This window comes from Acromyrmex echinatior, chromosome 1, assembly GCF_024713525.1.
Source record: "Acromyrmex echinatior isolate Ae372 chromosome 1, ASM2471352v2, whole genome shotgun sequence".
In the NCBI taxonomy this organism is placed as follows: domain Eukaryota; kingdom Metazoa; phylum Arthropoda; class Insecta; order Hymenoptera; family Formicidae; genus Acromyrmex; species Acromyrmex echinatior.
Window position 1 is genome coordinate 6,506,283 of NC_141852.1, and position 27,982 is coordinate 6,534,264.

At 36.8% G+C, this 27,982-nt stretch overlaps 2 protein-coding genes across 18 annotated transcripts in view; both read right to left on the minus strand.

Annotated features, from left to right (window-relative positions):
* heph (polypyrimidine tract-binding protein 1 heph) overlaps nt 1-27,982 on the minus strand; it is a 532,621-nt gene that overhangs the window by 216,704 nt on the left and 287,935 nt on the right. The window lies entirely within an intron of this gene.
* LOC147910896 (uncharacterized) lies at nt 169-27,889 on the minus strand. Its single transcript, XM_087409884.1, has 2 exons — nt 19,173-27,889; nt 169-19,106 (listed from the first exon to the last, which is right to left on the minus strand). The coding sequence occupies exons 1-2, from the start codon at nt 19,253-19,255 to the stop codon at nt 18,809-18,811; spliced, it is 381 nt and encodes a 126-aa protein (XP_087266010.1). The 5' UTR covers nt 19,256-27,889; the 3' UTR covers nt 169-18,808.

Here is a 27,982-nt window from a genome sequence, read left to right on the forward strand (position 1 = left end):
GTGTGCTTTTTTTACCTCTGTATTTGATATCTAATTCGGATAAATAAAAATCTAATTCGATGAAGTGATCAATTAGATTTTATCTCTAACGATTTTGCTTACTTAAAAATTTAGCTAGCTACAAGCGTGAAAATGATTTTTTTTTTTTGCGCAAGAGCCGTTGGAGAATTTTTATTTTTCTTCTTTTCAAATTAATGTCGAACTTTCGCTCTTAACCGGCGCCGGATATTGCAATTCAGGCTCACTCCAATTTTTGCTCGCGCAAGTTAAAGGCTTCCTTTTTCCGCGATTTAATTCGCGGAGCAAAAGCGCGAGCTCGGAGCAGATATCGATGATGCACTTGGTGAGATGCACGGCGCGAGCTATCTCGATCGTGCCATCTGGCACACATGGTCTGAGTTCGCGAGATATCTCGGCTGCGCCACCTAATAGCCAGATTAACACGTCGACAAGCGAACCTATCGACCAAATCACACATATGGTGTACAGTTTGCTCCGAATCGCATCGTAGCGGACAACCTAATTTCCCGTTGCCGTGCGGAAAATTTGCCTCGCGTTACACGTGTTGTCTGCACGTTCATAATTCAATAATGTATGTATAAACTGCGTTACGTCTATATACAGCATAATACATATACGGTACATTAAAAAGAATGTCCGGTTGAAAACTGGACGAGCCAGAAGATTCTGATAATCAATAAGAATTCTGGTTATCTCAATTAGAGAGAGGGAGAGAATCCTAATAGGTTTAATCAGAAAATTCTAATTCATCCATTTTCAATCAGAATTCTAATTAATGTAAACCAGACATTTTTCATGCAGGAATAATACATGTTATACTTTTTTAAGATTTATTTTTGTGTTGCCGTTATGCTATGCGTCAATCAATTGTTATTATTAAAATCGCACGAGAATATCGTGGCACAGATGGTGCACCTCGTTCTACGGAGTGATGAAAAAAAATATCGTAAAATTCTTATAACATTTATATGATTGGAAAACATTTTGCAGAAATTGCATGACGTAACGACAGCGTAAAAATAAATATTAAACAAATTTCGAGCTCACACGTGCGTGTCAGTTATAACGCTAAAAAAATAGCGTACGGAATAGAAGTTTGTAACAGAACGAGATTTCACAGATATCATAAAGATCGTCCACGTGCACGAACGATAAATGCGATAACGAAGAAAATTCCGCGGCAATGTTGTTACTGGAAAGGGCAACTGAAGAGAACAGGACGGAAAGAAATCCCACTGGATGTGGTTCAGGCACGTGTTTACATAAATACCGAGGACGCGGTCGATAGCGTTTTACCACCTTTGTCACGCAACTTCGACGATTGGCTGACTTTTTTTTTCTCGCGAGCCTTTACGTATGCTCTTTGACACGGAATCGACAAGGCGGAACCGTGCGCACCGATATCGGTCATTCGTAACACGCTCTTGTAAATGCACACGCAATTCGTAATACGAAAGAAATCTTTAATGATACGCGTTACGTATTATATGCACAGGACGATACCAATCGATATCGCTGATCGAGACCTTCGCGTATTGATAAACAGCGTAACCGAGACTGACCGAAGCTCCATTGCGCCAATTTCGATCGACTCGGTCTTTTTCCTACGCTGTAATTGCGAAAGTTGCGAATGTACTCTTACACGAGTGTATGAGAAAAGAACTCAATCGTGCATCTCCCAACTTCTTCGCGAATTCCAAATACGCACGATATCACAAGAATTCCATTCCGCTATGCATTAAGAATGTACTGGCTAAACAGTCTCGGCATAAAATGATGTAAGTATATCAAGAATACTAGTTTTTAACTTTTTATAACAAGTATTTGAATTTTATAAAATAACTTTGGGTTTTTTTATTAAAAGTGACTGGAATTAGTATACTTTCCATGAAAATAAATAATTTTATATACATATAAAATAATTCAATAAGGTCAATATTATAATAAAAAATACTTAATATAATTTTATAGAGAGAGAGAGAGAGAGAGAGAATTAAAATAAAATTTTTCTCACTTGATTTTAATTGTTTTTGAAAACATGTTCTTATAAATAATTTTTCATCCAGATTATAAATCGCCGACAAATTTGTTGAATTACTAACTCTCAAATACAATATAAAAAAATCTAATTTTTGTCATAATTTTTTCATTTTGTTAAAAAGTATGTGCAATACATCCTTAATTGCATAAAATTAAACTATAATGCAATATTTCTGATAACACACTGTTATATTTGAAGTTTAGTGAAAGTGAGAAAGAAGTTTTAATGCAGTCCAGTATAGCAACCAAAACATGCCTATAAGTATATTTATAACAATTACAATAACTTTGAAAAGACTTTCTAAACTTCTAAAACTGAACATATTTATGTTTACATGCTTATATACCTAAATTTATCTTCTGTATTTAAGTAAATTTCATTAATTCGCCTTATAGCCAATATAAACTTAAGGAATGACTCCAACATCCTATCGGATTTCGACTAACAGCACTTTTCATCCGTACAGTCTCCACCCTTGACAGACGGACGAACTAAATACAACCCTTACAGCATGAAAGCATTCACATTCTCCAGCAAGTCCCAACGAGCAGATGGATTTAAGGGGAAAATTTGTCAGGTGTAACGTTATGATATATAGTGATAAGGCCATTTATCTCGTTCTATTAACACATGGATGATGACTGCAAGAAGGGAACGTCGATGAAATTAACGGAAGCAACGGTCGGTGTTTACGCGCATTTACGCGCAACTGAACACGTACATGGCCGAATGTATGTATGCGTGAACACCTTTGTGAGATTAAGCCCGTTTGCTTGTCCGACGTGTAAGTATACGCGTAGAGCTCACGTCGATACACATGCGTGACGCGTGTAAACGTGCAACGAAGGCTGCATCCGTACAAGTTACATGTAGGAACGTTCCGAGCGCTGTCAACGTCCTTCCAATAATAACTATACGAGTAGTTGTATTGATAGCATTAACTCAAAATACGTCGGAGATACCATTACGTAAGTTGGAGAAGTGAAAAGGTTTCGATTAATTGAGCCTTAGCGGCACGAGCGGATAACGAAATCTTATTTTTCTGTCAATTGCAAGTGGACTATTTTCCATCGAAACTTTTAATTCGTTCAATTTCAAGCGGGTTTTAATTTAACAGAATCTCAACTTCCGACTTATATACTCGGAGAGTATTTAATGAAAATTGAAGAGTTGCGAAACAAGCGAGGTTTCCTCTCTCATTTTTTTTATTTTTATGTTTTTTAAAAAGGGGAAAACCTTCAAGATGCATCCCCGATCTTCGAGGGTTATGTAGGATTTTTACATCCACTGTAAAGTCCTTCGGTATTCCTTGGCGTTTAACAGGACACCCAGAAAACGGGTAGTAGTATATCATTTGGATCTCCCTCTTTCTTTCTTTCCTCTCATTTTCTTTTATTCTCGACTTTATTCATTCACAAGAAAATTGTAAGAAACACACGCCAACCGCTGATGCGCATGCAGGAAGAGTTAACGTGTGTTTCCGTCAAGTACGTTCGTTCGCAGAAGTGTGTACATACAAACGCCTTACGATGTTAATTGATAGACAGACAAGAGACGGCTGGATCAAGCATAAAAGCGTGCTGGCACAAGGTGCACCCTTCCGCTTCACGATAGTCTTCGACTTCTCCTCACTTCCGCCTACGAGCTCGCCTGACAATGGACACGCCACTAGGAGGAATGTCGGCGCATGCCTCAGCAACAATGCACGAACAATGCCGCGTAACGACTTCGGCTTTCTCTCTCTCTCTCTCTCTCTCTCTCTCTCTCACACACACACACTTTCTGTGTTCCCTCTTTCACAAATTGGCGCCGCAAATCACTGACAAAGACGTCGACTCGATGCAAACTTGTTTCGGGAAGGAACGACTATTCCCAACTAACACCAGTTTGATAAGCGATTCACGTCACTCGTTGCGTTTTCTGCAAAAATGGGGAAATGTTCACAGAGACTCAAAGCGATGCCCTAGTTTTTATCAATGGTGTAAACGAATAATCGAGAATGTACAGATTTTTTTATCTCTTTGAAGAAAAGTTTAAAATTGAAGAAGGTTGGCGAATGTAAGAAACATAACTTTAATTAATTTTAAATATTAACAGATAATCAGATAACCATTCTGAGTATTCAATCAATAAGTTGTTTTAAGTTATTATATATGATAACTTATTATAAGTTTATTATTTTTTACTTTGTTAAGTATCTACTTTTATAATATTTTTCGTTACTCAATCTTTAGCTACCTCGCGACAAACTCAATCAATAGAATCAGCGGAGAGAAAGAATTAATATTAAATCCTGATTAAACTATCCTTATAGTCTCGAATCTTCTCTCATCGCGTGGGCCTCGAATTTTCCGTTTTCACCTACGTTCTCCATAAAACCAACGTATAGCGATTAGAAAAGAGACAGTGGTAACCATTCAGGACATAAAAACAGGTGGTGAGGAACACAATGGACAGATAATAGCCGAGATTGATGGAGTGATAGTAGAGAGAGAGAGGCTTAACGGCTGTAAGGCTATTGTATGGCAGCGCAAGGAAATATAATTTTCCGATCTGTCGCCAATCAGGAGTCAGGAGGAGGCAAAGGGACGTCGAAATATCCTACCAAGAAAGCAAGGAAAGAGTGATTCCACATATACAGTTACGTAAGATACCTTGATGCAAAGTAGTTATCCGTGAGAAACATTAAGGTATGTACAGGCGAAGATACGGAGGACCAAATGGCGGAAGAGATGGAAAGAAGAGAAAGAAGGAGCCAAATCAAAATGAGTGCGGGAAAACAGCAAAGAGCGAGAGGGTGAAATCGCTCCAACAACTAGTTGGGCTTCCAGGATCGACCTTCCACTCGAGTAATGAGAAAATCACAAAAGACGTGTCGTTTCAATGGATCTCCGGTCTGTCGCGTCTCTCTCTCCCCCCCTCCCCCCCCCCTCTTTTTCTACTAAGAGTCCTTTTTCATTCGACTACCAACGACAATCTACGAAGGCTAGTAATCTATATCAGCCCTGTCCAGAAGCTTATTATCGAATTTATCTTTAAAAGAGGAATCATCTTGTATAATACGCATTGTTGCGTTATACGTTTCCCGATTGATTAATTTAATGTTCACTATATCGAGATCTTATTATAGAATTTTAACTATTGTAATACAAACAGTATATACTGAGAGAAAAGGTTTTTGGTATCCGTAACAGTAATTACATGTTTTATCATAATTGTGGTTATTACTATCTACTATAATATTATAACTACATATTATATTAACAAGCACATATAGCTAGCATCGAAAATGACTGTAAATTATAGTTAAATTACAGTAATCGTCATTTTTATGGTAATAATAACTATAATTTATAGTCACTTTCGGGACCAACTATATAAGTATATAACATATATTTGTTAATAGAACCATACATATATAATTACTATTACTGACATTATAGCAGTAATAACCATAATTATAACATGTAGGTGTATGACAAAATATTAGTAATTTTTCTCTCAGTAAATAAAAGTACGGCCATAGGTATACAACGGAAATAATCAGTTGTCAAATTTAAAAATACAAATCAGCGAGTAAAGAGCAAAATTCAAATTCTTGACGGCAAATTCCTTTCAAACCAGCTTCCAAAATTGATTACGATTGTATCCTTATGCAAACACTTACTATTTCTTCGCAACGTAACTTTCCAAAATAAATTATCCCTTACTCATGCGTACTTGAAAGTGTTAAAGGTGTCGCTGATGCGCCATTCGGCAAAATTTAGTCACGAAAGAATTCCGAGGAATGATCAGAGATCGCCGGTTAATAATACCGGCGAAAAACTGTTTAGTGGGTCGATTTATTCAGGAACACGTAGCGGCCATTAATGCGCGATAGCACCGGCTGATCGTAGACGACGATACGAAGAGATTTAAGTATCAGCTGACTGGGCGGTTTCCAAGGCTTTTCCTCTGTGCAGGAGTGGCAACCATCTTTCCAAATGGTTTATTTACCCGTCTTCGATTCTCGTTTGCATACGTATCGAGGATGGTTCCTCGAATTTTTAAGAAAATTAGGAGTTCGGAGTTGACCGGCGGCAGACACTGGGATTTTTTTTTTCTTTCCTATTTCAGTTAAGTAACTTTTTACGCGATATTTGCACGATTTCCGTAGGTAAGAAAAGTTTGTTCGATGAGAAAAAAACAGTGTATTAAATGTCTAAGAATATATACGAGGGAATTAAATCAGAGCCTCAGTTAATAAGTTGATTGCAAAGAGTTCGAAGAAGTCTTGCCTTAAAAATTCAAGCAGTCTCTCGCCGAGCAGGAAATTTAAAGAGTCAACGACGGAAAATTACAAATTACATCTTCTTCAAAGAGAATTGACTTTTTTAATTTACCTTAAGAAATCCTGACGGTTATACGCATTATTTTAAGGCACCTCTCATGCATACATCAAATACGAAATTGCCGGCGGATTACTTTTATTTTCACAACGAAACGCGTTTAAACAGGAAACGAGGAAACGAAGGGGAAAAAGGGAGGACGTCAGAAGGAGGCTGCTTTCTACGAAAGGAAGGTAAAAGCGGATGGATTTCATACAAAGAGTCCGTTATTTCATAATGTACGTGGATACTAAATGGACACGCGATGGACGTTAACGCACACAGGAAGAAATGTGATGTAAAAATACAGTCGGGAAAAACAATACGCGTCTTCCCATTCCGACCACCGTGCCGTTGCCGACACCGCCACATCATTTCGTTGTATGAAACAAATATACTCGCTTGCTTTGAGATTTGCGATACAGAAAAGAAGAAAAGGAAGAATAGATAAAAAAAAAAGAAGACAATAGAGAAATTGCAGGGATGCACGAAGGATTACATCGCGGTGTCTTCGCGCTTTTACTTTGACTTTCTCTGACACGAGCAATCTCTCTCTGCCTTTCTCGTCAAAATGGAATATTTTCAAAATGCCGCAACGGCCTGTAGCCGAAAGCTATGTTCTATGTACGAATGTATCTGCTATGTATGTCAACCTACCTCTCTGTTTTATTTCCTATGAAACGCTCGGGTGTTTGTTACATTCAGAAACAGCAAGTCCTCGGATTAAAAATTGACTCGGCTGCAGAATAAATTTCAGAGAGTCTCTCACACGCAGCATATGATTTATTTGGTATAATATTTGTCTTAGAAGATAAAAATTTGACTGAAACGTCGTCGTGCGTGTACGGTCTTTGAAAATTAATATTAGGAAGCGCTATTAGCTTTTCCTCGATATTACAACGAAATCCGAGTAAAGAAATCCGAGTGCAATTACACTCGGAGGTAAAAATATTAAAGCCAAAGAAGTTGATATCGGGATGCGTAAATAAATTACACAACCGCCGGAGACGGTTGTCGCAGACGTAATCATCTCGGTGTACGTCTTAAGTAAACGAGGAGAAGATAAAATATCGCGACTCTCTCTCCTTCTCTCTCTTTCTCCCTGCTTTTTCTCCATTTTCCATCGAGCGATGTTGTAAGAGTTATTGCCAATCTCGTTCAGTACGCAAAACGAATCTCCTTTGATGTCTTTCCCTAGAAACCCTGAGATTGCCTAGAGGCTCTCTGGTCGAACACGGTTTCAAAACTGTCCGACCTTTGAGGAAGTTCACATTACTCATTAAAAGTCTGATACCTCATTAACTATCACTGAAATTAAAGTCACTTTTTGTAGCTGCAGCTTAGCATTTGACTGCCAAATGCGAGGTTTTTACAGCACATCCCAACTTCAAACGTCTGTTTCTTTATTGACTCGAGTGTCCTCTTGTTATATATGTCTAATGTTGTCATATTAAACTTTAATCTTAATTGCTGCTTTACATTAGACCTTTGCAATAGCTAGAATTTGTAAAATATACAAAGTCTATACAAGTCAAGTCAAAAATCTAACGCTCAAATTTTAACAATGTCTCTCTACTGATGTCACTCTCAAACACTTTCAATCGGCACTGTACGCACGTCGTAACTTCGAAAGTACGTTTATATCTGTAAATATAACCCCGAAGAAACATAGATGCAGTGTTGAACGAAAGTATTGGCACAGCGTAGTTGCTACTGTAAAATAAAATATTTTCAAAGAAAACAAAACAGTTTATTTTTGTAAAAATTTTTACTTCATAGAAACTTTATATTTGATAACATAATTATATAAACTGACATAAATAAATATAATCATAAAAGAAATATAATTCATTATTTGCAACTCAATAAAAAACCTAATCTAAACGACACAAAGAATAAACATCGAGACTTCCCTGTATCTCTCCTTATTTAATAAAAGATGATTGATTTATGTTAACAACATGAATACACATTATCTGTCCGTTGTGTCAATACACATACTCAGTTTTATGAGTTTTATCCAAGGATGAAACGTTTCCGAGAAGGATGAAACGTTAACTTTTTCTTGTAACTGCATTCATTAATTTATTTATATTGCATATAATTATATGTAAAAATAAAAAATTAAATGTTTTATAAAAATTAACATTTTATTACTGTTGTCTTTAAAGATACAGGCAATTTTATAATAGCAACTGCACTGTGCCAATATTTTTGTTCAGCACTATATATTATCCCCTGAGAAACGAGAGACGATTCTTATCGATCGACTAGCAACGATCATTCGTCGAATAATATCGAGGCGCAGCTTGCAATCTAAATTAATTCTTTTCTTTGTCAAATGCGATCTGGGCTTTATTAGTCAACCGGGAGAAAACGAGCCACGCAGGGGTTACTCGAAGCGAAATCGTTTTGTTGATTCCGGTGGTCCCCTACTAGTATAACGTAGTTTACGGTATAACTTTGTCGAGCGGCCGTTTCCGCGGATATATCACGTCGTAAAAGGGACAAGTTGCCGATCCCACGACGAGGGAGAAGCCTGTTGGTTCATATCGCGACAGTATCGAGGATGTCGGCCTACCCTTATTCACCAAACCGATTCTGGCACGCCATCCTTCCCCTCCCACATTGCGGGATGTATTCCTATCGCGACGATAACGTTCAATCGTGTCGAGCATGCAATCATTGTGATCGAACCAATCTACGAACTTTTCCCGTAAATGTACGACTTCGAGACGCGGGGGAGGAGGAGACAGAAAGAGGGAAACCTGTAAAAACGGATTCACGGGAAACGGTAGCGCTGGCTGATAAACGCGGCCGATAACGCCGATGGCGCTGGTAATCGCGGCGTTAATCGTCGAAGGGTTTCGTCGGAGATATTCGGCGGAAATCGAACTTCTAAAGATAGGACATTTTCAAAGCTTGCTGAGATCTTTTACATCGGTAAACGTTAATCGTCGCACATGATTTGAGTAAAAAAATATATAAATGTACGCATTTTAACTCATTGTAATCAACTTTCAAGTAGGCAGGTAGCCACAACATCACCAAAAATCTTGCTTTAAAAAAGAAAAAGAAAAAAATATTGCCCAGACATCTTACAATTTATTATTTTTAAAGTATAATACATAATCAGAATCAATTATTGTATCAATTTACTCTTATATTTTATGTCAATGTATTATATTATAACTTGCGTATTGTAACATTGGTTTTATTGTATCATTGATCAACTAATTATTTCTTAATTATTGTTATAATAATCTCATTCAATTCTAGAACTATCCTATTGCTCATGTTTGACCTATCTATTTAAATGGATTATTGTTGATGCAATTTCGAGCTGGAATAATTTTATAATTATTTATTTATTATTTTTACAAACGTATAAATAATGTAAATTTAACACTATACTTACACATGATTGAAAAATGTAACTATAATATAAAGATAAAATTCATTTGAGATTTTTTGAGCATCCCACTTACTTAAAGATTAAGAAAGATGAATGGATTATTTGATAAGGTACAATTGACTCACAAACGTTACGTTTGATATCTCATCGATTCGAATTTCTAATATTGAGTAAAAGAGTCGCATTTGTCAGAGAGAGAGAGAAAGAGAGGAGGGAGGGGGCAGGGAGCAAAGAGAGAGAGAGAGAGAGAGAGGGAGAGAGATACTTCCGGTACCCTATTAACAAGGCAATTAATAATAATGGGGCACGAACCCCCGCGCAGCCACACCCAATTACCGCCTCGTTGTACGGGCCGCTGTATTATCCGTTTTAATTAGTGCATCGCTTTGTGCGATGCTCGCTAATAGCGATAACCGGCAGCCGATTACTCCGAACTCATCAATATTCCGTTTTGCTGGCGTTACGCCTCCAACCGGCTTAGAATTTCGTACGGAAGTGACAAGATCAAAGTCTCAAGTAGAGATCTCAGTACTCGGTCAAACCTGTTAAAAGAGAATTAGATCAATACAGGATTGATTTCATTCTCACATTGTGTCATCGCATCGTTATTTTGAGGATAATTCATAATCTCGGATTGCAATTGATTAATTATTGTTCGATTAATAAAACTTGTATAACTATTATTAACATATACTACTTTAAATGCAAATGTAAAAGAACAAATTGATAACAAGTACATGGATTAAAATCTGAGCATTTTGTTCGACAATATACTAAATATATAAATAAAAAAAATATATATATATATATAAGATATGAAATTGCATCACAAAATGAAGCACCTTTTGCACATATACTCAGAAAAATTTCTGATCAGAATTAAAATTCTGGTAAAAAATGGACAAATTAAAATTGTTTTGTTATAAATCTACTAAACTCTAATTGAGATAACCGGATCACATAAATACGTATATTAATATATACGTATGTGTACTATATAATCACATAAATTTATGAATACACATATACATATGTATACTTGAAAGAAACAGAGATGAAAATAACGGTGATAACACAGATTCAACGCGAAACTACAATCGGCGACGTCGATATAAATGGAAGCTGATACGAAATCAATCAGCGAATTCCCGTCGATTCGGGACGACGCCGCGTACGTTCTCGGAGTCTATTATTTACGTATCGGCAGTGCGAAATCAAATGATCGACGGTGCAACAGAGAAATGCGGAATTTCGTTTCGGCGCCCCTCGTGAGAGATGAAGAATGGCTTCCAGCATGTCCAGGGGTAAAAGCTGGAAACGAATTTCCCCAAATACGAGGCACAGCACCGCCGCAGGCGCGTCGGCGAGGATCGAAGTAACAATACCGATGATTGCGGCCATGTGTAGTTTGTATCGTTTAGAAGACCGACTTCGCCTCGGTATTAGTAAGTTTCGATCGAAACTGGTTGTTCCGATTAACATGGAACGAGAATATTAACGAAACATAATCGAGAAAGCGTAATTATAAAATTGATGGTATGTTTTACGCCTCTCTTGTACGTAGTACATGTAAAAAACAATATCGAAATCTGTTTCTTGAATTTTTATATATAGAAACAGAATTATTTCTTAATTGTATTTTAATATCTCGGCGTATATACCGAATTAAAGACTTTTTTCTGATTTCGTAAATTTGTATTAGGTGTTGGAATTAATTCGTAGCGTTTTTAATGAAAGAATGTTATTTATTTCACATGAGCATTAAAAAATACATTAATGAAAGTACTTCCCATCACTTGTAAAACGCTACGAATTAATTCCAACACCTAATATATGCGTAAAGGTAGTTCCGCCGAGATATTTAAAAATTTAGCTAAATATAAATCTGAAAATAATTTTGCTGGACCATCAAAATAATTATGTAGGACGCGCATTTTGGTTGCTAGAATATCAACATTTTTGCAGCATTGCTCATTATGCTTGGGTTTCATACATAATTATTTTGAGGGCTCGACCAAATTATTTTTAGATCTGTATTTACCTAAATTTTTAGGTAATTTTCAGTAAAGTTGTTCTTTCCATATACTGTTTAATTTATAGCATTTTAATTTTTATATATCTTTTCTCATATATCGCTTTTCGTGCAAAACAATAAATTTAAACAGGAATCAATATGGAGCAATAATATAAAAATTGACATAGAACAAAATTAATTACAGATTATATTAATTATTAATTGAGATTAACTGGTATATATACAATAACATTTAGAACACAATATATTGATCGAAATAAATACAATACAAATTTCACGGTACATTCTATTTCTCGAGAAAATAATCGTGTAATAAATATTACACGATGAGCGCCACTGTACGGGTCAACAAACTACAAAAGCAAGCAAGGTAAACGAGAAATTTTGCATTATAAATTGCACGCAACCGTTATTATATGGTAAGGGCATTACTATATAATGTCATAATAGTAATGTTGCTATTTAATTCAGTGTTTACAAAACGCAATTTCATAACGCCGCCAGTGTAATGAAATTTAATCAAAATGACGTATTAGACGCTCAATTATTCATGACAGCGATTATTATTATTAACAAACAGAGTTTCATCTATTACAGAAAAGACAATTCGTTTTTCTGTGAATCATATGAAGCATTAAAAACATTTTTTTTCCAACAATGCATATTACATATCAATAACTTGAATTTCCATTGTGCAGTCGATCTAAATGCGCTCGCACTTTTTACTTCACGTTCACAACGATTGCTTGACGACATCTTGAAATTCAAATGGTACTAAATGCTGCTAATCTTCCGGAGCTGACACCAAAATCCGTTACTGATACTGAGTTCATGAGATTCATTTAATATGTTGATTAAAAGGCACTAATTAATTTTGAAAAACCGTAATAACATAACTCGTATAAAAAATAATAAATACTAAGTTCATTTTAGTAACAATAATTCAAATTTGCAGATATAACATAAAGAATAAGCGTCCTACATAACTTGATGGTACAACAAAATTATTTTCAAATCAGTATCTAGCTTTTAGAAGCTGTCTAATGTTTAGATATTTCAGCAAAACTATTTTTTCTGTGTATAATTAAGCGAGTCCAATAAACCCACGTCAGCCACAGAGGATTAAAAATTACAAGAAAATAATCAATTTCAATTTTAGAATATACACATCACCAAAATATCACTGATATTAGACTGCAACGTAACAAGTTCGCGAACAATCTCTTCTAACATGAATCAAGCTTTAAACGCGGCCGCGTTTGCGAGGTTGGAGTCCTCCCTCACAATACGACATCTCATATCTGGATCCCGTATCGCTAACGAGAGAAAGAGAAAGGAGTGAGTCGAAGCAAGAGAACTAGGTAGGATGGAACCGAGGTTGAAGCCAGCGTCGCCTTTCCATCGCGGCCTCCGGCCAATGTGAGGTAGATAAAGGCAAGAATGAGCATCGAGAGGGTTGCGCGTCGAGGGAGGGTGACAGCGACGGGGGATGGAGGATGGTCGAACGCGGGAGGGGAGAGAGAAAGAGGAACGGAGCCAGGCCAGGAAATCGACTTCCCCGGGCTGGCTGGCAATGACGATACACGATCGCCAATTGTCTCGCTGCACTAGCGTACGCTAACAATGCATTCGCCGTCCGCATCGCCGCGAAATGTAGGTAACGGGTGCTCCGGAGTTTAATTAAACTCGCGACGAAAGTCGGCCGCGGTTTGCCTATCCCTTCGAACTCGAGAGCATCTCGCAGAAGCCTAACGAAAAATCATTGTCCACCTTAAAAAGACGATTTATTTTTTTTCTTTCAGTTCAATCATTAGAGCTATGAGCTCCACTTGATGTTTTGATCATATCAATTAGAATTCCAATTATCCCAATTAGAATTGTAATAGATTCGATCAGGAAATTTCGATTTATTCATTTTCAACTAGAATTCCAATTAATGTAACTGAACTCTTTCCTCATCGCGTAGTGTTAAATCCACACCCATATTTTTTAGAGTGTAGCTATTAAGTATATTGCATATCCGTGATCGCTTGAATTTCAATTTCCGCGGACGTTTACATGTTTCGGATTCAGTCCCACAAGATTTGGCGAAATTTTACCGGTTGATGTCCACATGGCAGACAAATATTTTCGACGTTCGATCCGGCGCGGCGACGTAAAATTAAACCCTAAATAATACATAACAAAGAGCGAAGGCGTAAAGGGAACGTAGGCGGCAAGTCGTGAATTATTTCGTGCGCCGCCGACCCAACCGCTGCTGCTCCTCGATATTTCTCGAGATCCGAACGCGCCGCATCCAGTTACGGATGGCCGCTCGTCGCCAGTCCAGGATCGATCACGCGGTCTTGCACGGCGTGTTCTACATGCATATTTCGTTACCTATTCCCTTGGTTGGATCTCGCTCGCGCGTTAAGTTACGCCGCTCACGTCGCCCTGGCCATTCCTCCTCCAAATCCTCGCTCGCCCTGCTGGGAACGTCGGATCCAGGACAGTATCCATTCTTTATCCCTCGTTCCAGCGCCATCCGAGGCCGTCTTATTTCGCCGGTTACGTTCGCCGCGGCAAAGCCGACTCCAATTACATCCGGGATACAGGAATCCCACCTCGTGCTTGTTCGGCCGAGCAATTGAAAAATAATAGAAGCTCTACTGGACAGGTCGTCCCTATGCAGCCTCTTCCTTCGTTTCTTCTTCTCTTCTTTTTTTTTCCTCTCTTCTCTCTCGTCCCTTTTACTGACGGAATTCCCTGTGGGAACGAGCAGGATACGCGAGGAAAGATACAAGTCTGTGGGGGCGATAAGCGACCTGAGAAAGAACCAGAAGCGAAACGAGATACGCTCTACTGAGAGCGGTTAAACGGTTAATCGACGTCGGTGGAGGCGTCGATTAATCAAAAGCGCCACGAACCACGAACGGCAGGTGTCGTCTCGATTTACAAATGGTCCTCCGCTTATTTCAACGATAAGCGAATCCTTATTGGATGGTTGAGCTATTCCGCAAGGATCTAGCAGGATCGATTATCCAGCACCTGACATCCGAGTGGAGGAGGAAGCGAGAAGATTTCGCGGTTAAGAAAAAATAAAAACACCTAATCCTCAGTGGTTTTCGTTCAATATCCCACGAGAAACAGGCTTGCTTTCGAAACAGATCCATCTTAATTTTATTATACGCTCGGAAAGTGAAAAACAAAACTCTTTCGCAATATACATGAACAATCTTCACTGAAAGTCTTCACATTGATGTTCGAATATACATTATTTGAATATTATTAATGAATAATTCTTTGTTTCACAGCGCAAGATCAGTTTCTGCTTGATCTATAACAGATCTTTTTTGTGATGCTAAAGAAAGAATCTTTAGAGGACCTACTAAAGTTTTTGTTATTAATTTTATTTTCTTTGAACTTTTAATTACCTTTTCAGTACGGCACACTCGACTTTTTTCCCAATGCTTTTCCAATACTTTTCCATTATTCATAACTTTTTTATTAATAAAATAAATATATTATAATTTACATATTTATGATGTCATTATGTTCCTTAATGTCTAGCGTTTCGATTCAAAAAATTGTTTACAATATAATTATTTTTATGAAAGTTATAAGCAATAAAATTGAGTTGGCTATATTATATCTAAGTGTACTGTTTTCATAATGTGGCATTTAAAAAAAAATTGCTTATTTCAACTTAGCGTAAATATTATAGTACAATAATTAGTCGATATGAATAGAACAAAATAGTAAAAAATAAAATTGTGAAACATAAAATTATTCCAAATCATTAAACTATTCAAAACTTAGAAGAATGTCCCAGCGTCACCAAGATCAATATATTCCAGTTAGGAGTTAAATGTTTCACAGATCCGTTAAATTTGCTAAATGTCAACAGTTATCCGTCTGTCTCGTTTATGAATATTTTATATGCGGTACAAATTGATCTATAAAATGCATAGTATAAAAAAATCTACTTATGTCATGTATAAGTTTCACCGTTAAGAATCACTAAAAAAAATCTTGCTTGATTTCAAGAACGCTAAGAAATATCTCACCGATACAAGTTGGTTACGTAATGCAACGAGAACGCCCGAAAGATTCGATAAACGTGAACAAACAGCGGAGATCCCGATCGTATCGCTGCAAAGCGTCTCGAATACGTCACACACAGCATACATCTCCGGATCTCGGGATTTGCGAATCTCACGATCGAGGTTCGTGCGTATGACCCGAGAGGAGAGACCGAGGGTGAAAGAAAAAATGACAGGGTGGATGGAAGTAGAGGTAAAAGGATGAAGAAGCTTCCGCAGAGGACTCGTGATCCCTGTCGACGAAGCAAACGGACATCCTCGCACCCCGCAAGATATATTTTCTATTTCTCGCGGTGAACGTGCGTCGCATTTGTCGCACGGATGACGAAAGAAAGTATGAAAATCTTGCCGACGACGCGACGTTATATTTGTTTTCTTATCGATGAATGACGGTAGGGCATGAATATACTGATTGTAAGAGAAAAGTGTTCAGTATTTTTATAACTGATATATTGTATAATGGCACGAAAAATTAATTATAATTAGAAGCTCCGTCTTTATTGTTATTACTATATAAATATAATTATACTGTTAGAAATGTTTCTTAAATTTTATTAACTTTTAAGTTACACAATTTAGATTTAATTTCATTACATTAATGACATTACATTAAATTTCATGTATTTATAACTTAAAAAATATATTTGTGTACATGTACATAAAATTTTATGTATTTTCCAAGAAAATTTATGAAATTTAATGTACACGTTCATTTCTCATTTAAGTAACTACTGTAAGTTAATTTTCAGTTAAATCATTCATTACTTTTATCAATTTCATTCATAATCACGAGCTTCATTTACATGTAAAGGAAACTCGTGTTTATATTTCTAACAGTGTATTATTATGCTAATAATAATAATTATATTTACAGTTCTTAAACACAAAAAATATACACAATTGATTCCCGAAAGTTACTGTAATTTATAGTTGTTTTCAGAGACATATATTTTTTATGTAAAACTATAAATTATTATTACTAACATCATTGCAGTATAATAATTGTAAAATAAAACTCTTTTTTTGTCATAAATAATTGTAGCTACAAATACCAAACACTTTTATAATTATTTTAATCAAAAATAATAAATATCACAAATACCAAACATTTTCCTCTTAGAGTATAAAATAGGGAATAGAATAAAGGGAGAATTGATGAATGATAATTTTTTTCCACAGCCTCGTTTCACTATCGGAAAGCTCGATTTCCGCGCGACCAAAAGCTCATTCACTATTGACCTTCTACGCAGAATACCAGTGACAAATCATTAAATTGTCACTCAGGTTGGTTAATCCGTTATGCGAAAAGATGGAAGTTTGCTTTAGTTTAAAGATCTCGCTATTCGTGACGTAAACGACGCGGTAGTCGACAAGGGATGGCAGCTATTAAACGTTAATTATACCACGAAATTTACTTAGAAATATGACGAAAGAGGATGGGAGAAGTTGACGGAAGGAACTGAAGAGCTCTTCGAGATGAGAACGAGAGAGAGAAGAGTGGGGACAAGAGAAGGTTCGAACAGAGAAAGATAGATGAAGAAGCGGGACGGGGAGTTGAAGGCAGAATGCTGGAAACTACCCCGGAAACTAACTCAAGGGTTTAAGGAGAGCGGGGTCTCGGTTGCTAGAGACGGCCGAAGTTTGCCCCTTGATTAGACATTTATGGCAGGGAGTTGTAAACGAGCGTTACAGACATTAATTAGCATTTATTATTCATCATAGCGTTTGCCACATTCAATCAGCGCAAATCGACCAGGGAACTATTTGAGATGATTCGTTAATTCAGATTCACGCGATCTATATGCTTATTTTTTTATAATTATACATGGAAAACGATTTTGTTAAAGTATTTAAAAATTTAGCTTAAGATCTAGATTTAAAAATAATTTTGTTTAACCCAGCAAAGTATATATGTGTAGGAAACTCAAATTGGTTCCCAGAATATCAAAACTTTTTATCGCATTGTTATCAATACTTAAGTGTTTTACATAATTATTTTGATGTTTCAACAAAATTATTTTCAGATCTGTATCTGTCTAAATTTTTAGATACTTCAACAAAACAAAACCATTCTTTTTACATATAGCTCATTAACGTTAGCCTTCAATGTTATCATACATACGTCTTGACGTGCAAATGAGCGAGGTTATTGAGTGTTTGAATTTGATAGTGTAGTTATTTTTCCTTTTAATATTTAGATTGTATTTATAAAGCTTTAAATTATAAATATGTTATCACTAATGTCCGTTTCTACTAATATAATTTAATTTTAATCTACGTTCAATTAATTCTTCATGTTTTTCTAGTTTTAAGAAATACAAAAAAATTTGAAGAGTAAGTTGAATCGAGATTAAAATTAATCTACGTAATTGATAGAAACAAGCATAAAAATGTGAAATGTATGAAAAACTTGTGTTACATTAATTAAAAGCAATTATTTCCTCGTAAAATTTACATATAGCACTATTATATCACACAATATAGATAGAATTCTAGAGTTAATCCTTTATCTTCTTGCCCTTATTCATGCTGAATCCAAGATCATCATTGTTACGTTGATAGAAATTATCTGATAATTTACTATTCGTTGAGTAACTCATTCGAAGAGACTATTAGTGCAATTTATACCATTCTATTCTTATTTTACGTCTAATGAGTAAAAATAGAATGACGCAAATAGCGCTAATAATAATAATAATAATAATAATAATAATAATAACAACTGTATTGAGATGCAATACCAAGGAAAAATATATATAATGAGCATAGATATAATAGCATCTTCCGAAACGCACCCACCATATTATCCGACTCAAACGTTCAATTCAGCCCTGAATATATTCCATTCTAGTCGCAACAAGGAAGTGCGCAACAATAGATATATATAATTACGCGAAATGTGGCGTTCTCTGCGGTCTCCAGAATCGGCATACCATCGAGCGTGTACCGTACTCGTCCATCCGTCTGTCCTGCGGCACAATGCACTTTGACAAACTTTGTGGCCAGCTTCGTGGACCGCGGAAACTGCACGGGTATCATCGATGTGCGGCCATAAAACTGATCCATTACAGACGCAGCCGGTATGGTTACGTGGCCATAACCGCCGCCTGACAACAAAGCCTCTCGTTCCTCTTCTCTTTCCGCCCTAAAAGCAGCCTTTACAATGCGACGAGCTTAATTGGTTTGACAGCCGTTATGGGCACTTTCATACTTGACCCTCTCCTGGACGCCGAGTGGCGCGCGTACTTCGCCCTCTCCGGTTACAACCCCCTTGTTCACCCACAGATCGTGCATCGGAGATGAACCGCGCGTTTTACCATTTCAGTCCGTTCGCGTTTCGTATATAGCTGCGCGTGATAAAACACAAACGTAAAGAACGGTTTTTACACTCGCGGGTCGAGAAACAGGCAAACAGCGATAAAATCCGCAATATATTCGAACGTTTCGAGCACTCGCTTGAATTTTAATGCGTTTAATACGCATGACGTCGCCTTCGCATATTCCGCGATACCACGGTTGGCTGCAGAGGCACCGTATAAACAAGAGTCCAAGTGGAAACATCGTCCCGCGTCGCGTCGTGTCCGTTGATGTCATAAATGCACTTCGAGGCATTGTTACAGTTGAGGGACGAGAGATCGGTTCACGCGGGTCGTCATGCGATCGTACAATACCGCACTGAGAGAAAGGATTTTGTTAATTTAGCAAGTCAGTATCTTTAACCGGTGAATGGTAAATATGTGTGACAACAAATTTTGTTGTTGTGGTGTTTGTTGCTAGTCTGCTATACCAACCAATTATTAGTAATAGAAGCAAACTATATAGAATCTAATCTATCTTTTGGATAGACTTTAGGCTCATTTATTATTACATAGAATTCGTAGATGATCGTGGAGTCTTAAATCGTAGGAAACCGATCAAACACAGTTCATTGTGACAGTGATCATTGTCCATATATCTATTTTAGAATTTAATCTTAGGATAAGAAAGCGTTAGAAATACGACCTTTTCTTTATTTTTCTTATGTTTCGTTTTTTTTTTGTGAGCCTTGTACATTTACTTATGGACAAAGGTCCTTTAGGATAAGAATAAAAATAAGACTTTCTAAAAACGGAAGGTATCCGTTTAACAACTCAATAACTCGAATTTTCCAGAAGCATTTCCGAAGCCTTAAAATAGAGAGCTTTGGACTAAGTTAGTCAGTCCATTGAGTCCTGCGAGACCGGTCGCATCTAGAAATGAAAATTGTTGCGAATTGATAAAGTGAATTTTGTACAAAAATCAAAAATAAAGAGTTTTTTTTTTTTTTTTGAAGATGATTATTGCGAATCTTACACAGTCAAATGTAGGGAGAATACTTGACTAGAATTGGTGAATTTCTTACGATTTGGAATCCTGCAATCGTCTACGACTTATATACACATATGAGCCTCTTATTTGCTGGCAATGTTATTGATTATTTGTTACATTGACGAATTAATTTGCAATTTCGTAACAAATCGATCGGTTTTTTAACAAATATCACATTTGCTTTCCCATGATTTGTTCCTATAATAAAATCATTTCTCTCAGTGCGTGAAGATTACACGCGTGCATCCACGCATGCATGTAAAATCCCAATCCTTGTCCACCATCCGAGCGCTTTTCTCCGCTTTTTATCGCTTCCCAACCTGCATAAATCGGGGGCGCGCGCGCGTGTGTCGCACGATGCGGTATTTCTAGGAGAACGTTAATTAATAATTTAATCGAAGAGCCTGTTTCTCAGTCCTGCAGTCCTGGGTACGTGCTGCAGGCTCTCTAATTAAAACCGACCTGGCGCACTCGAGCGTACACGCACGCGTATACGAAGGAACGCACACCGACTCTCCGAGCTTACAGCTCTTCGGCACCGAGGAAAATAGGAGAATCACGATGTCCACTCTCGTGGCTAAGAGGCGAGATCCGTCGGTGCATTAAATGCATACCATGCGCGAAAATCTTCCCGTCTTGCGTGTCTCGCTTTATTTTAATCCCCGTTTTATATATATATATATATATATACGATGCTCCCGAAATGCGTGAGATGAGTGCGATGTTATTTATCTTCCGTTTCGTTTCTGCGAGGACTTTGTCCTCGGAATGCCGGTGGAAACTCCGTGGTGGAATGCACACGGGGCCGTTGATTCGTCGAGAAATCTCTGACGTGCAACGAAAATCGGGAGACTGATTGATGGACGTATTACAAGAGAGAAGTGAAGAGTCTCACGGCTGTCGACGTCTTGCTGACGCGTTGAACGTGAAACACCTTTTTCGAACTTTTGAATATTTAACATACTGTTACATCAAAGCGGCGATAATGAGTCTGCATGATAAATATAACGTAAACTGTATTACGAATGTATAATGAGCGGTAATAATAATAAGTATTGAAAATTTAATAGCCAGCGTTCGCGCGAACGTGTCTGTAATGAATATTGTAAATTCGCGTAATATAATTTTGCTCAATTTATAAGTCATATAATATGTAACAGTTTTTCATAACGCTACTAATGACGCGATAATGTAATAGGTACGTTTTATCGAATTGTTAATGGTATTAGTTTTAACGTAGAAAAGGATAAACATAGGAAAATCGATTTTGCTGAAATATCCAAAAATTTAAGTAAAAAATAATTTTGTTGGGCCATCAAAATAATTATGTAGGAAACTCAAATATGATTAGAGCTGCTACTCGTCCTCTTTCCTCAAACACTCTTCTTTTCTAGGACATCCGCGGACATTTAGAGGAATTTTCCAAAGGCATCCAAAATAATTATGTCCGAGGTTTCACGAAATCTTCTAAATAACTATAATTTAAAATTAAACCGATGAAAATAAATAAAAAAATAAATAAATTAGAATAAATAAACCTATTTCCGGTCAAAACGAATCTTAGTACTTAAATATTTCGATATGAATTTATATACATGTCCAATTCTGTAAATCACACAATGAAATCTTTTGTGTTACCTCCTCTCATGTTACCACAAGGAATGATTTTGATATTACAACAAACAATTTGAGCCCTACATCATTATTTTAATGATCCAATAATCAAATCCCTATTAAAAATTTTAGATAGGCAGTAAAACCATCTTTTCCATGCATGGATATTAGTCCTCATTTACAACAAGTCTAGTAGACGTAAGAAATTGGCCAATCACAGTCGAATGTGCGAAGAATAATATGATTAGTCACTTTCTTAAACGGTTTACTACATCTATTGTAGATCAAAACTTATTGTCTAAGTACTAATGAACAATTAGATGTGAAATAATTATTCATTTATGCAATTCAATTTTAATAATCAATTTTAACCTACACAAATTTTTATGCATCCGGACTGTAAACAAAATGTCCGACATTTTTAGACCTGTAAATTCTAGTTAAAAAATTTTGTGATATGACGATCCTAACTGCATAATACTGCAAAAAGTTTTGGCATTTTAGCAACTAGTTAGAGTGTTACTTATTTTGATAATTCAACAAAATTATTTTCACATCTGTATCTAGCTAAAATTTTTAGATCAGCAAGACGGACCTTCTTCTTTCCGCGTATGCTCTGTAAAACTTTAAGAGTGAATCTTATTCTGAAGAGTAAATTCTCACTCTTAAAGATTGAAAATCGAGCCATTCTTTTTCAAGACCGGCTCAATTTTCATTCTTTAGAGTAAGATCCCATTCCAAAGAATTTAGAGAGTACATAGCATATAAAGAGTACACAGGGAGTATTTCTATCGACGCACGTGCTTTCGGACGCGTGTAATTTCTACGTTACGAGTCCACGGCCAATAACGAACTACCATAAGTACGTCCGATGCCTCGACACACCTAATGCGCGCGTATATTCCACGATCCGGTATCGTTATAAAGGATGACTATTGTCCCGCGTGATTCTCGGTTTATCACCGTGTAACTTAATAGAGAGATAGAGAGAACATCCAAGTACCTATTGGTTAAGATGAACGTTTATACGATGCTTCGGCTGAGCTACCTCAGCTATACGACGAAACATTACCTTCCGAAAGCTCGCTCCGAAATAAATCGCAGTGAACTAAAATTTCCACCGCGACGCGCGCATTTAATGCTCTGCAATATCAAATTATTATCGAAGAAGAAAACGTGTAAGTTTTGGATAAGCTATGTGTGAGTATTTTATAGCACGTAATCTTGTACATTGAAATAATTATATCTTCTCCCCTCTATTGTTCTATCATATCAACTCCTATTAAATCATAATGTTTGAGCGACGACTCAAAGTAGTTGCGGGTCGGACATAGACAGACCGTGCAGGCCACAGGCTAGGCACCGTGCCGTTACGGGTGAGCAATATAGCGTGGCCAAGTATTCAACGAGATTTCATGAGAGCATTTCATGCATCTCGGCTCGTTACCGAAGGGACAAGCGGACCGACAAGACCATGAGAGGATGGACGCGGCGCGTGTCGGCCTCGGTGTTTTGTAGCCGGACCAGAAGAGGAAAGGAGAGATGGGGAGAACAGCAAACTCCCTTGTTCTCGGGAGGGTTAATGACCAAGGCCACGGGCTCGTAACAATGCATCCCGCGGCATTTCTGCGCGCTATTTTGCAAGTCTGCCGAGTATCGCTCGCTCCCAACGCGCCGTAAACCGACGCGGCACGAGAAGATTTCAGCGATGGAATGCACGCGCGAGCCACCGTTCGACCGACCTGACACCGCGTGATGTTGAGTTAAGGCCAACCTCTTCGTGATTACGCTTGCGGCAAGCGATTGGAAGATATACGTCTGAAAATGACGAATACATCGAAAGCTCTTTGGGCAAATGAAATTTTGAAATAGCAGGGCATGGACAGGAAATTAATAAAGATTATTAGTCGCTGAGGACTTCAAAAGTGAGTGGAAACGTTGAAAGAATTTCAAAGAAAAGTTTTGATGTTGTTAAAACGTTGATAATTTTTGCGCTTGTTTTGCCGTACTCTCATTAGCCTCAATTTCTTGTCATTTTCGAATCCGTAAGATTATAAAATTTTCAAAACACTGATAAATAATAATAAATAGAATGGAATCATCTGTTCGTAATTCACTAATTTAAATTTAAATTCTAAACACAGCATATTTAATTTCCTAGAACTGACGTCAAGAACTCTTTAACACAGATATTAACGGTAAGTTTGTAAGACTCATTTAATTCATGTTAATTAAAAGGCACTAATTAATCCTTCGTGTGCATCTGGGTCTTTTTGGTACAAACGAAATTTCATTCTCAAATTTCTCTGAAATAAAGGAGAGCAAAGTCCAATTTCTCCTCCTAAAATATCTTGTTCTAAAAGTTATTTTATTTGATAAAGTAATAGAGATATTGAAAAGTAACTGTAAAACTAACTGTACTTTTCCATATTTTTTGAAAGTCTAAGAGAGAACAGTAAAAAAAAACTTAAATTGAGCGAAGAGAGTAGAATACGATTGTAGAGAGAGGAATAATTTCAACGAACCAAAATGACGTAACTCATATAAAGAAAAATAAATATAATTTAATAAGAAATATATTTTAATAAGAATAATCCAAATTTGCAGATGTAACGTAAAAAATAATTGGTATTTCTTAAAAAGAAAAAAAAAGAAAGAAAGACAAACAAACGTAATTGAATGGATCCAATCTTCTCTGGAGGGTTAAGCTTTTAAAGAAATTACTGCACCACATAATTTGATCATAGATAATTAAAAAAACTTATGTATATATGTGAAACGTAGTTAAAACTTCCAAGCATCGAAAGATAGTTTACATGTTAAATTAATTCGAAATAAATCGTGCTAGAAATGAGAAGACAAAGTGTTGTACAATTACGGTCAGCAATTACGGAATTAAAAGATCAATTTAGTAAATAGACCTACGAGGAAATTTCTGGAGCGAGATTCTAAAGTAAATATCGCACTTATCAACGGTACGTTGGTTCTCCCTTGAGACTTCCTTAGGAAGGGATGAGACGGAGACTGTAGGACGATATTAATACGGGCTATGTACGTGACGCATGCCCCAATTCTCTAAAAGTCCATTAGAGGAATCACGAGAAGGACCAAGAGAGCTATCGTTCGGCCGAAATGCAGATGAACAGAATTACGACCATCGCGAAAGCGTGAATTTTACAAAATCCAACTAGAGCTCAAACTAAGAAATTAATTAATTAAATGAAAGGCGAACAAAGAACAATTCCAACTTTACGACGGTGGCATAAGCGGAAATAGCAAATAAAGTCGATAAAATTTAATGCGGATTAATAGGAAGCAGAGAAAAGCCGTAAAAATAAAATTCTTTTCGTTCTCTAAAATTTTCAAAAAGATTAAATTATGTCAAACATTGATAGTATTCCAACATTTAACATTAATCACGAATCGAGACTTACTACTACTACTACTCCCTAAATTCAGCCACTCAGTTACGGGAGAGAAACCCGATTACGCTCTCTCTCCAGTTGCCTCGAATCTCCGACCATAATCTTCAATTACCTTCCCGCACCGGGAGTGATCTGCACGTTATATCCAGAAAAAGAGTTTTCCCAACGATTAAGGATCTTCCTACCTCTGTGCCATCGAGAAGCACCATTGCTGGACCACTTCGGTCTTCCGCGCACGTTCCACGATGAGTTTTGAAATCCCACAGTAGTTGAGTTAAGACGGGAGAGCAACGAAGGAGGGTACAACATGCCGTGCTAGTGGTAGGTCCCAGAGGACGCAGTGTTCCATGTTGCCTCCCCGGATTTCGACTCGGAATGACTTCCAGTCAGATAGGCTGGAAAACGAAGAGCGGAACGTAGGTGGTCTAATCGCGTTTGCACGACCAATCCCACCCGGGCTCTGCTTTTCGTCCGGCAATGTTGGCAATCACGCGTTATTCGTTTAATTTTTAACCACGTGCCGTCCATCGCTGCGTGCCACTCTTGAAATTACATCGGGCACATCCTGCAGATGGCGGCTCTACACTGTTAGATATCAAAGGAGCTGTGTGCATCAATTCAACCCAATCCTTTGAGTTAAGTTTTGATATTTTTTGCTTCCACTTGTGTGTCAAAATGTAAATTAATCCTGTGTTAATTTCAAAGTAAACAATGTCTATATTAATGTATGCACTTAGTAAATAATAAATTTTGAGTAAAATTTAATAGTTTCTTGGGTTAATTTGTTTAACTTCACTGTTTTAGTTAAATTAACGACATACTGAATCGGAGGAGTAAGACTTATAGAAATGAATTAAAAGTAACTCGAATTAGGTATAATTTGACATTATGAATTTATTCGCGTAAATTCGGTTATTCGAATTACATTGAATCTCTACACATTGAAGCTCTAAATAAAGTATTTAAATGCAGTAGAATTTAACAGAACAAAGTTGATTATATTAATAATCAACTTTGTTCTGCTAAATAACGCGATAATGTTATTATTGGATATTTAAAATATTTATATGCTTTTACATTCAATTTTGATAATTTAAGCTTTAAGTGATTAAATTCTATTAGCATATGGTATGATGTGACGCTTTGAGAAGGATAAATGAATCGTCACGGCAAGTGAGTGTCGCATAATCAGACATAAACAAATAACTTTTTATCGATAGTGCAAATAATTGTATTCTCAACTTTGTCAGCTAATTTTAAATAGATTTTAATTTAAAGAACTATTTAGAAAAATAACTTTATCCAAATCAATTTTTTAAAAAATTGATTATTTGTGCACGGAAAGAACAGTTTTGCTAAAGTGTCCAAAATTTAATAAAAATCTGCAAATAATTTTGTTGGACGTATTAAAATAATTAGAAACATGATAACAACATTACAAAAATGCTAACATTCTAACATTCTGAATGTATTACATAATTATTTTGATGATTCAATAAAATTGTTTTCAGATCTGTAGTTAGATAAATGTTTAAATACTTCAGCAAGACTGTTCTTCTATTCTGTTTCTGTATGAAAAAGATTATTACTTTTATTGAGTAATTTTATTAGCTTTGTGAATAACGATAATATATTTCTTGTTTCAAAAAAAAAAAAAGAAATATGAGTAAATGTGAAACGGAGAATTACAGTGCGGCTTACATTAAGCCATCGCGACATTACGAAGACTCGATACTTTTCGCAAATGAGATCTATTCGCCGAAACGTAGATTCCTGCGTGAAAAGTTCCGTGGAAGGAAAGGTGCGTTATCAAAACGACGGATAGATTCTCAGAAAGAAGAGTTGCCTTCCGCTCGGCCGGAGTAACGAGATATCTAATCGAGATATCATGATTCGCACCATACGCTCGAACGATCTTCGACTTCCGTAGGACCGAGGGGTAAACGAGGAGCGAAATCCGTGGCGCGTAAATTTCCAACCCTCGTTCCTCTTCGGAGTCCTCCAAGGAGAAGAAGAAACGGCAGAGATGTTCGAGAAACTGTGTTCAAGAATGCACTTTCGAGCGTGAATTTCTTCGACTCTGGCGACATGCAAGGTATCGAAGGAAAGACGGAAGACTAAGGGAATGAGAAAGAGGGAAAAAAGGAGGAATATCACAGATGTCGTGAAAGAAAAGAAAGTATTCTGGAACGTGGAAATAAAAGTGCGAAAAGAGACCCTCCCCTCCCTCGGTTGAATCGACTACGAGAGATTGCGCTTGTCTTCCGGTGGACGAAACGAAAAATATGGCGCGTTGAGTATGCACCGGATGGTTTTGGCTGAATGGGAACACGGCTCACCATCTTATGCGCGATGAATGATAAAAATTGACTGCCGAGAAAACTTGGATTTTCCCCTAACATTCCGTAGTAAATATCGACTAAAATTGATCAAAACGCGAGTTTTAGAGTCGCTCACGCTTACTTAATGCTCGAAGTAATCAACATCTAAGTCTGGCGTAAGAAAATCTTGTGGAAATATTAAGTCATTTAAAAAGTATCCGCGGTTTTTCGTTCAATTTTTGAATGAAAAAACCGCGGATACTTTTTAAATGACCCGATATTATAATTTTGAAAAATTGCAATCGCGTAGCCAC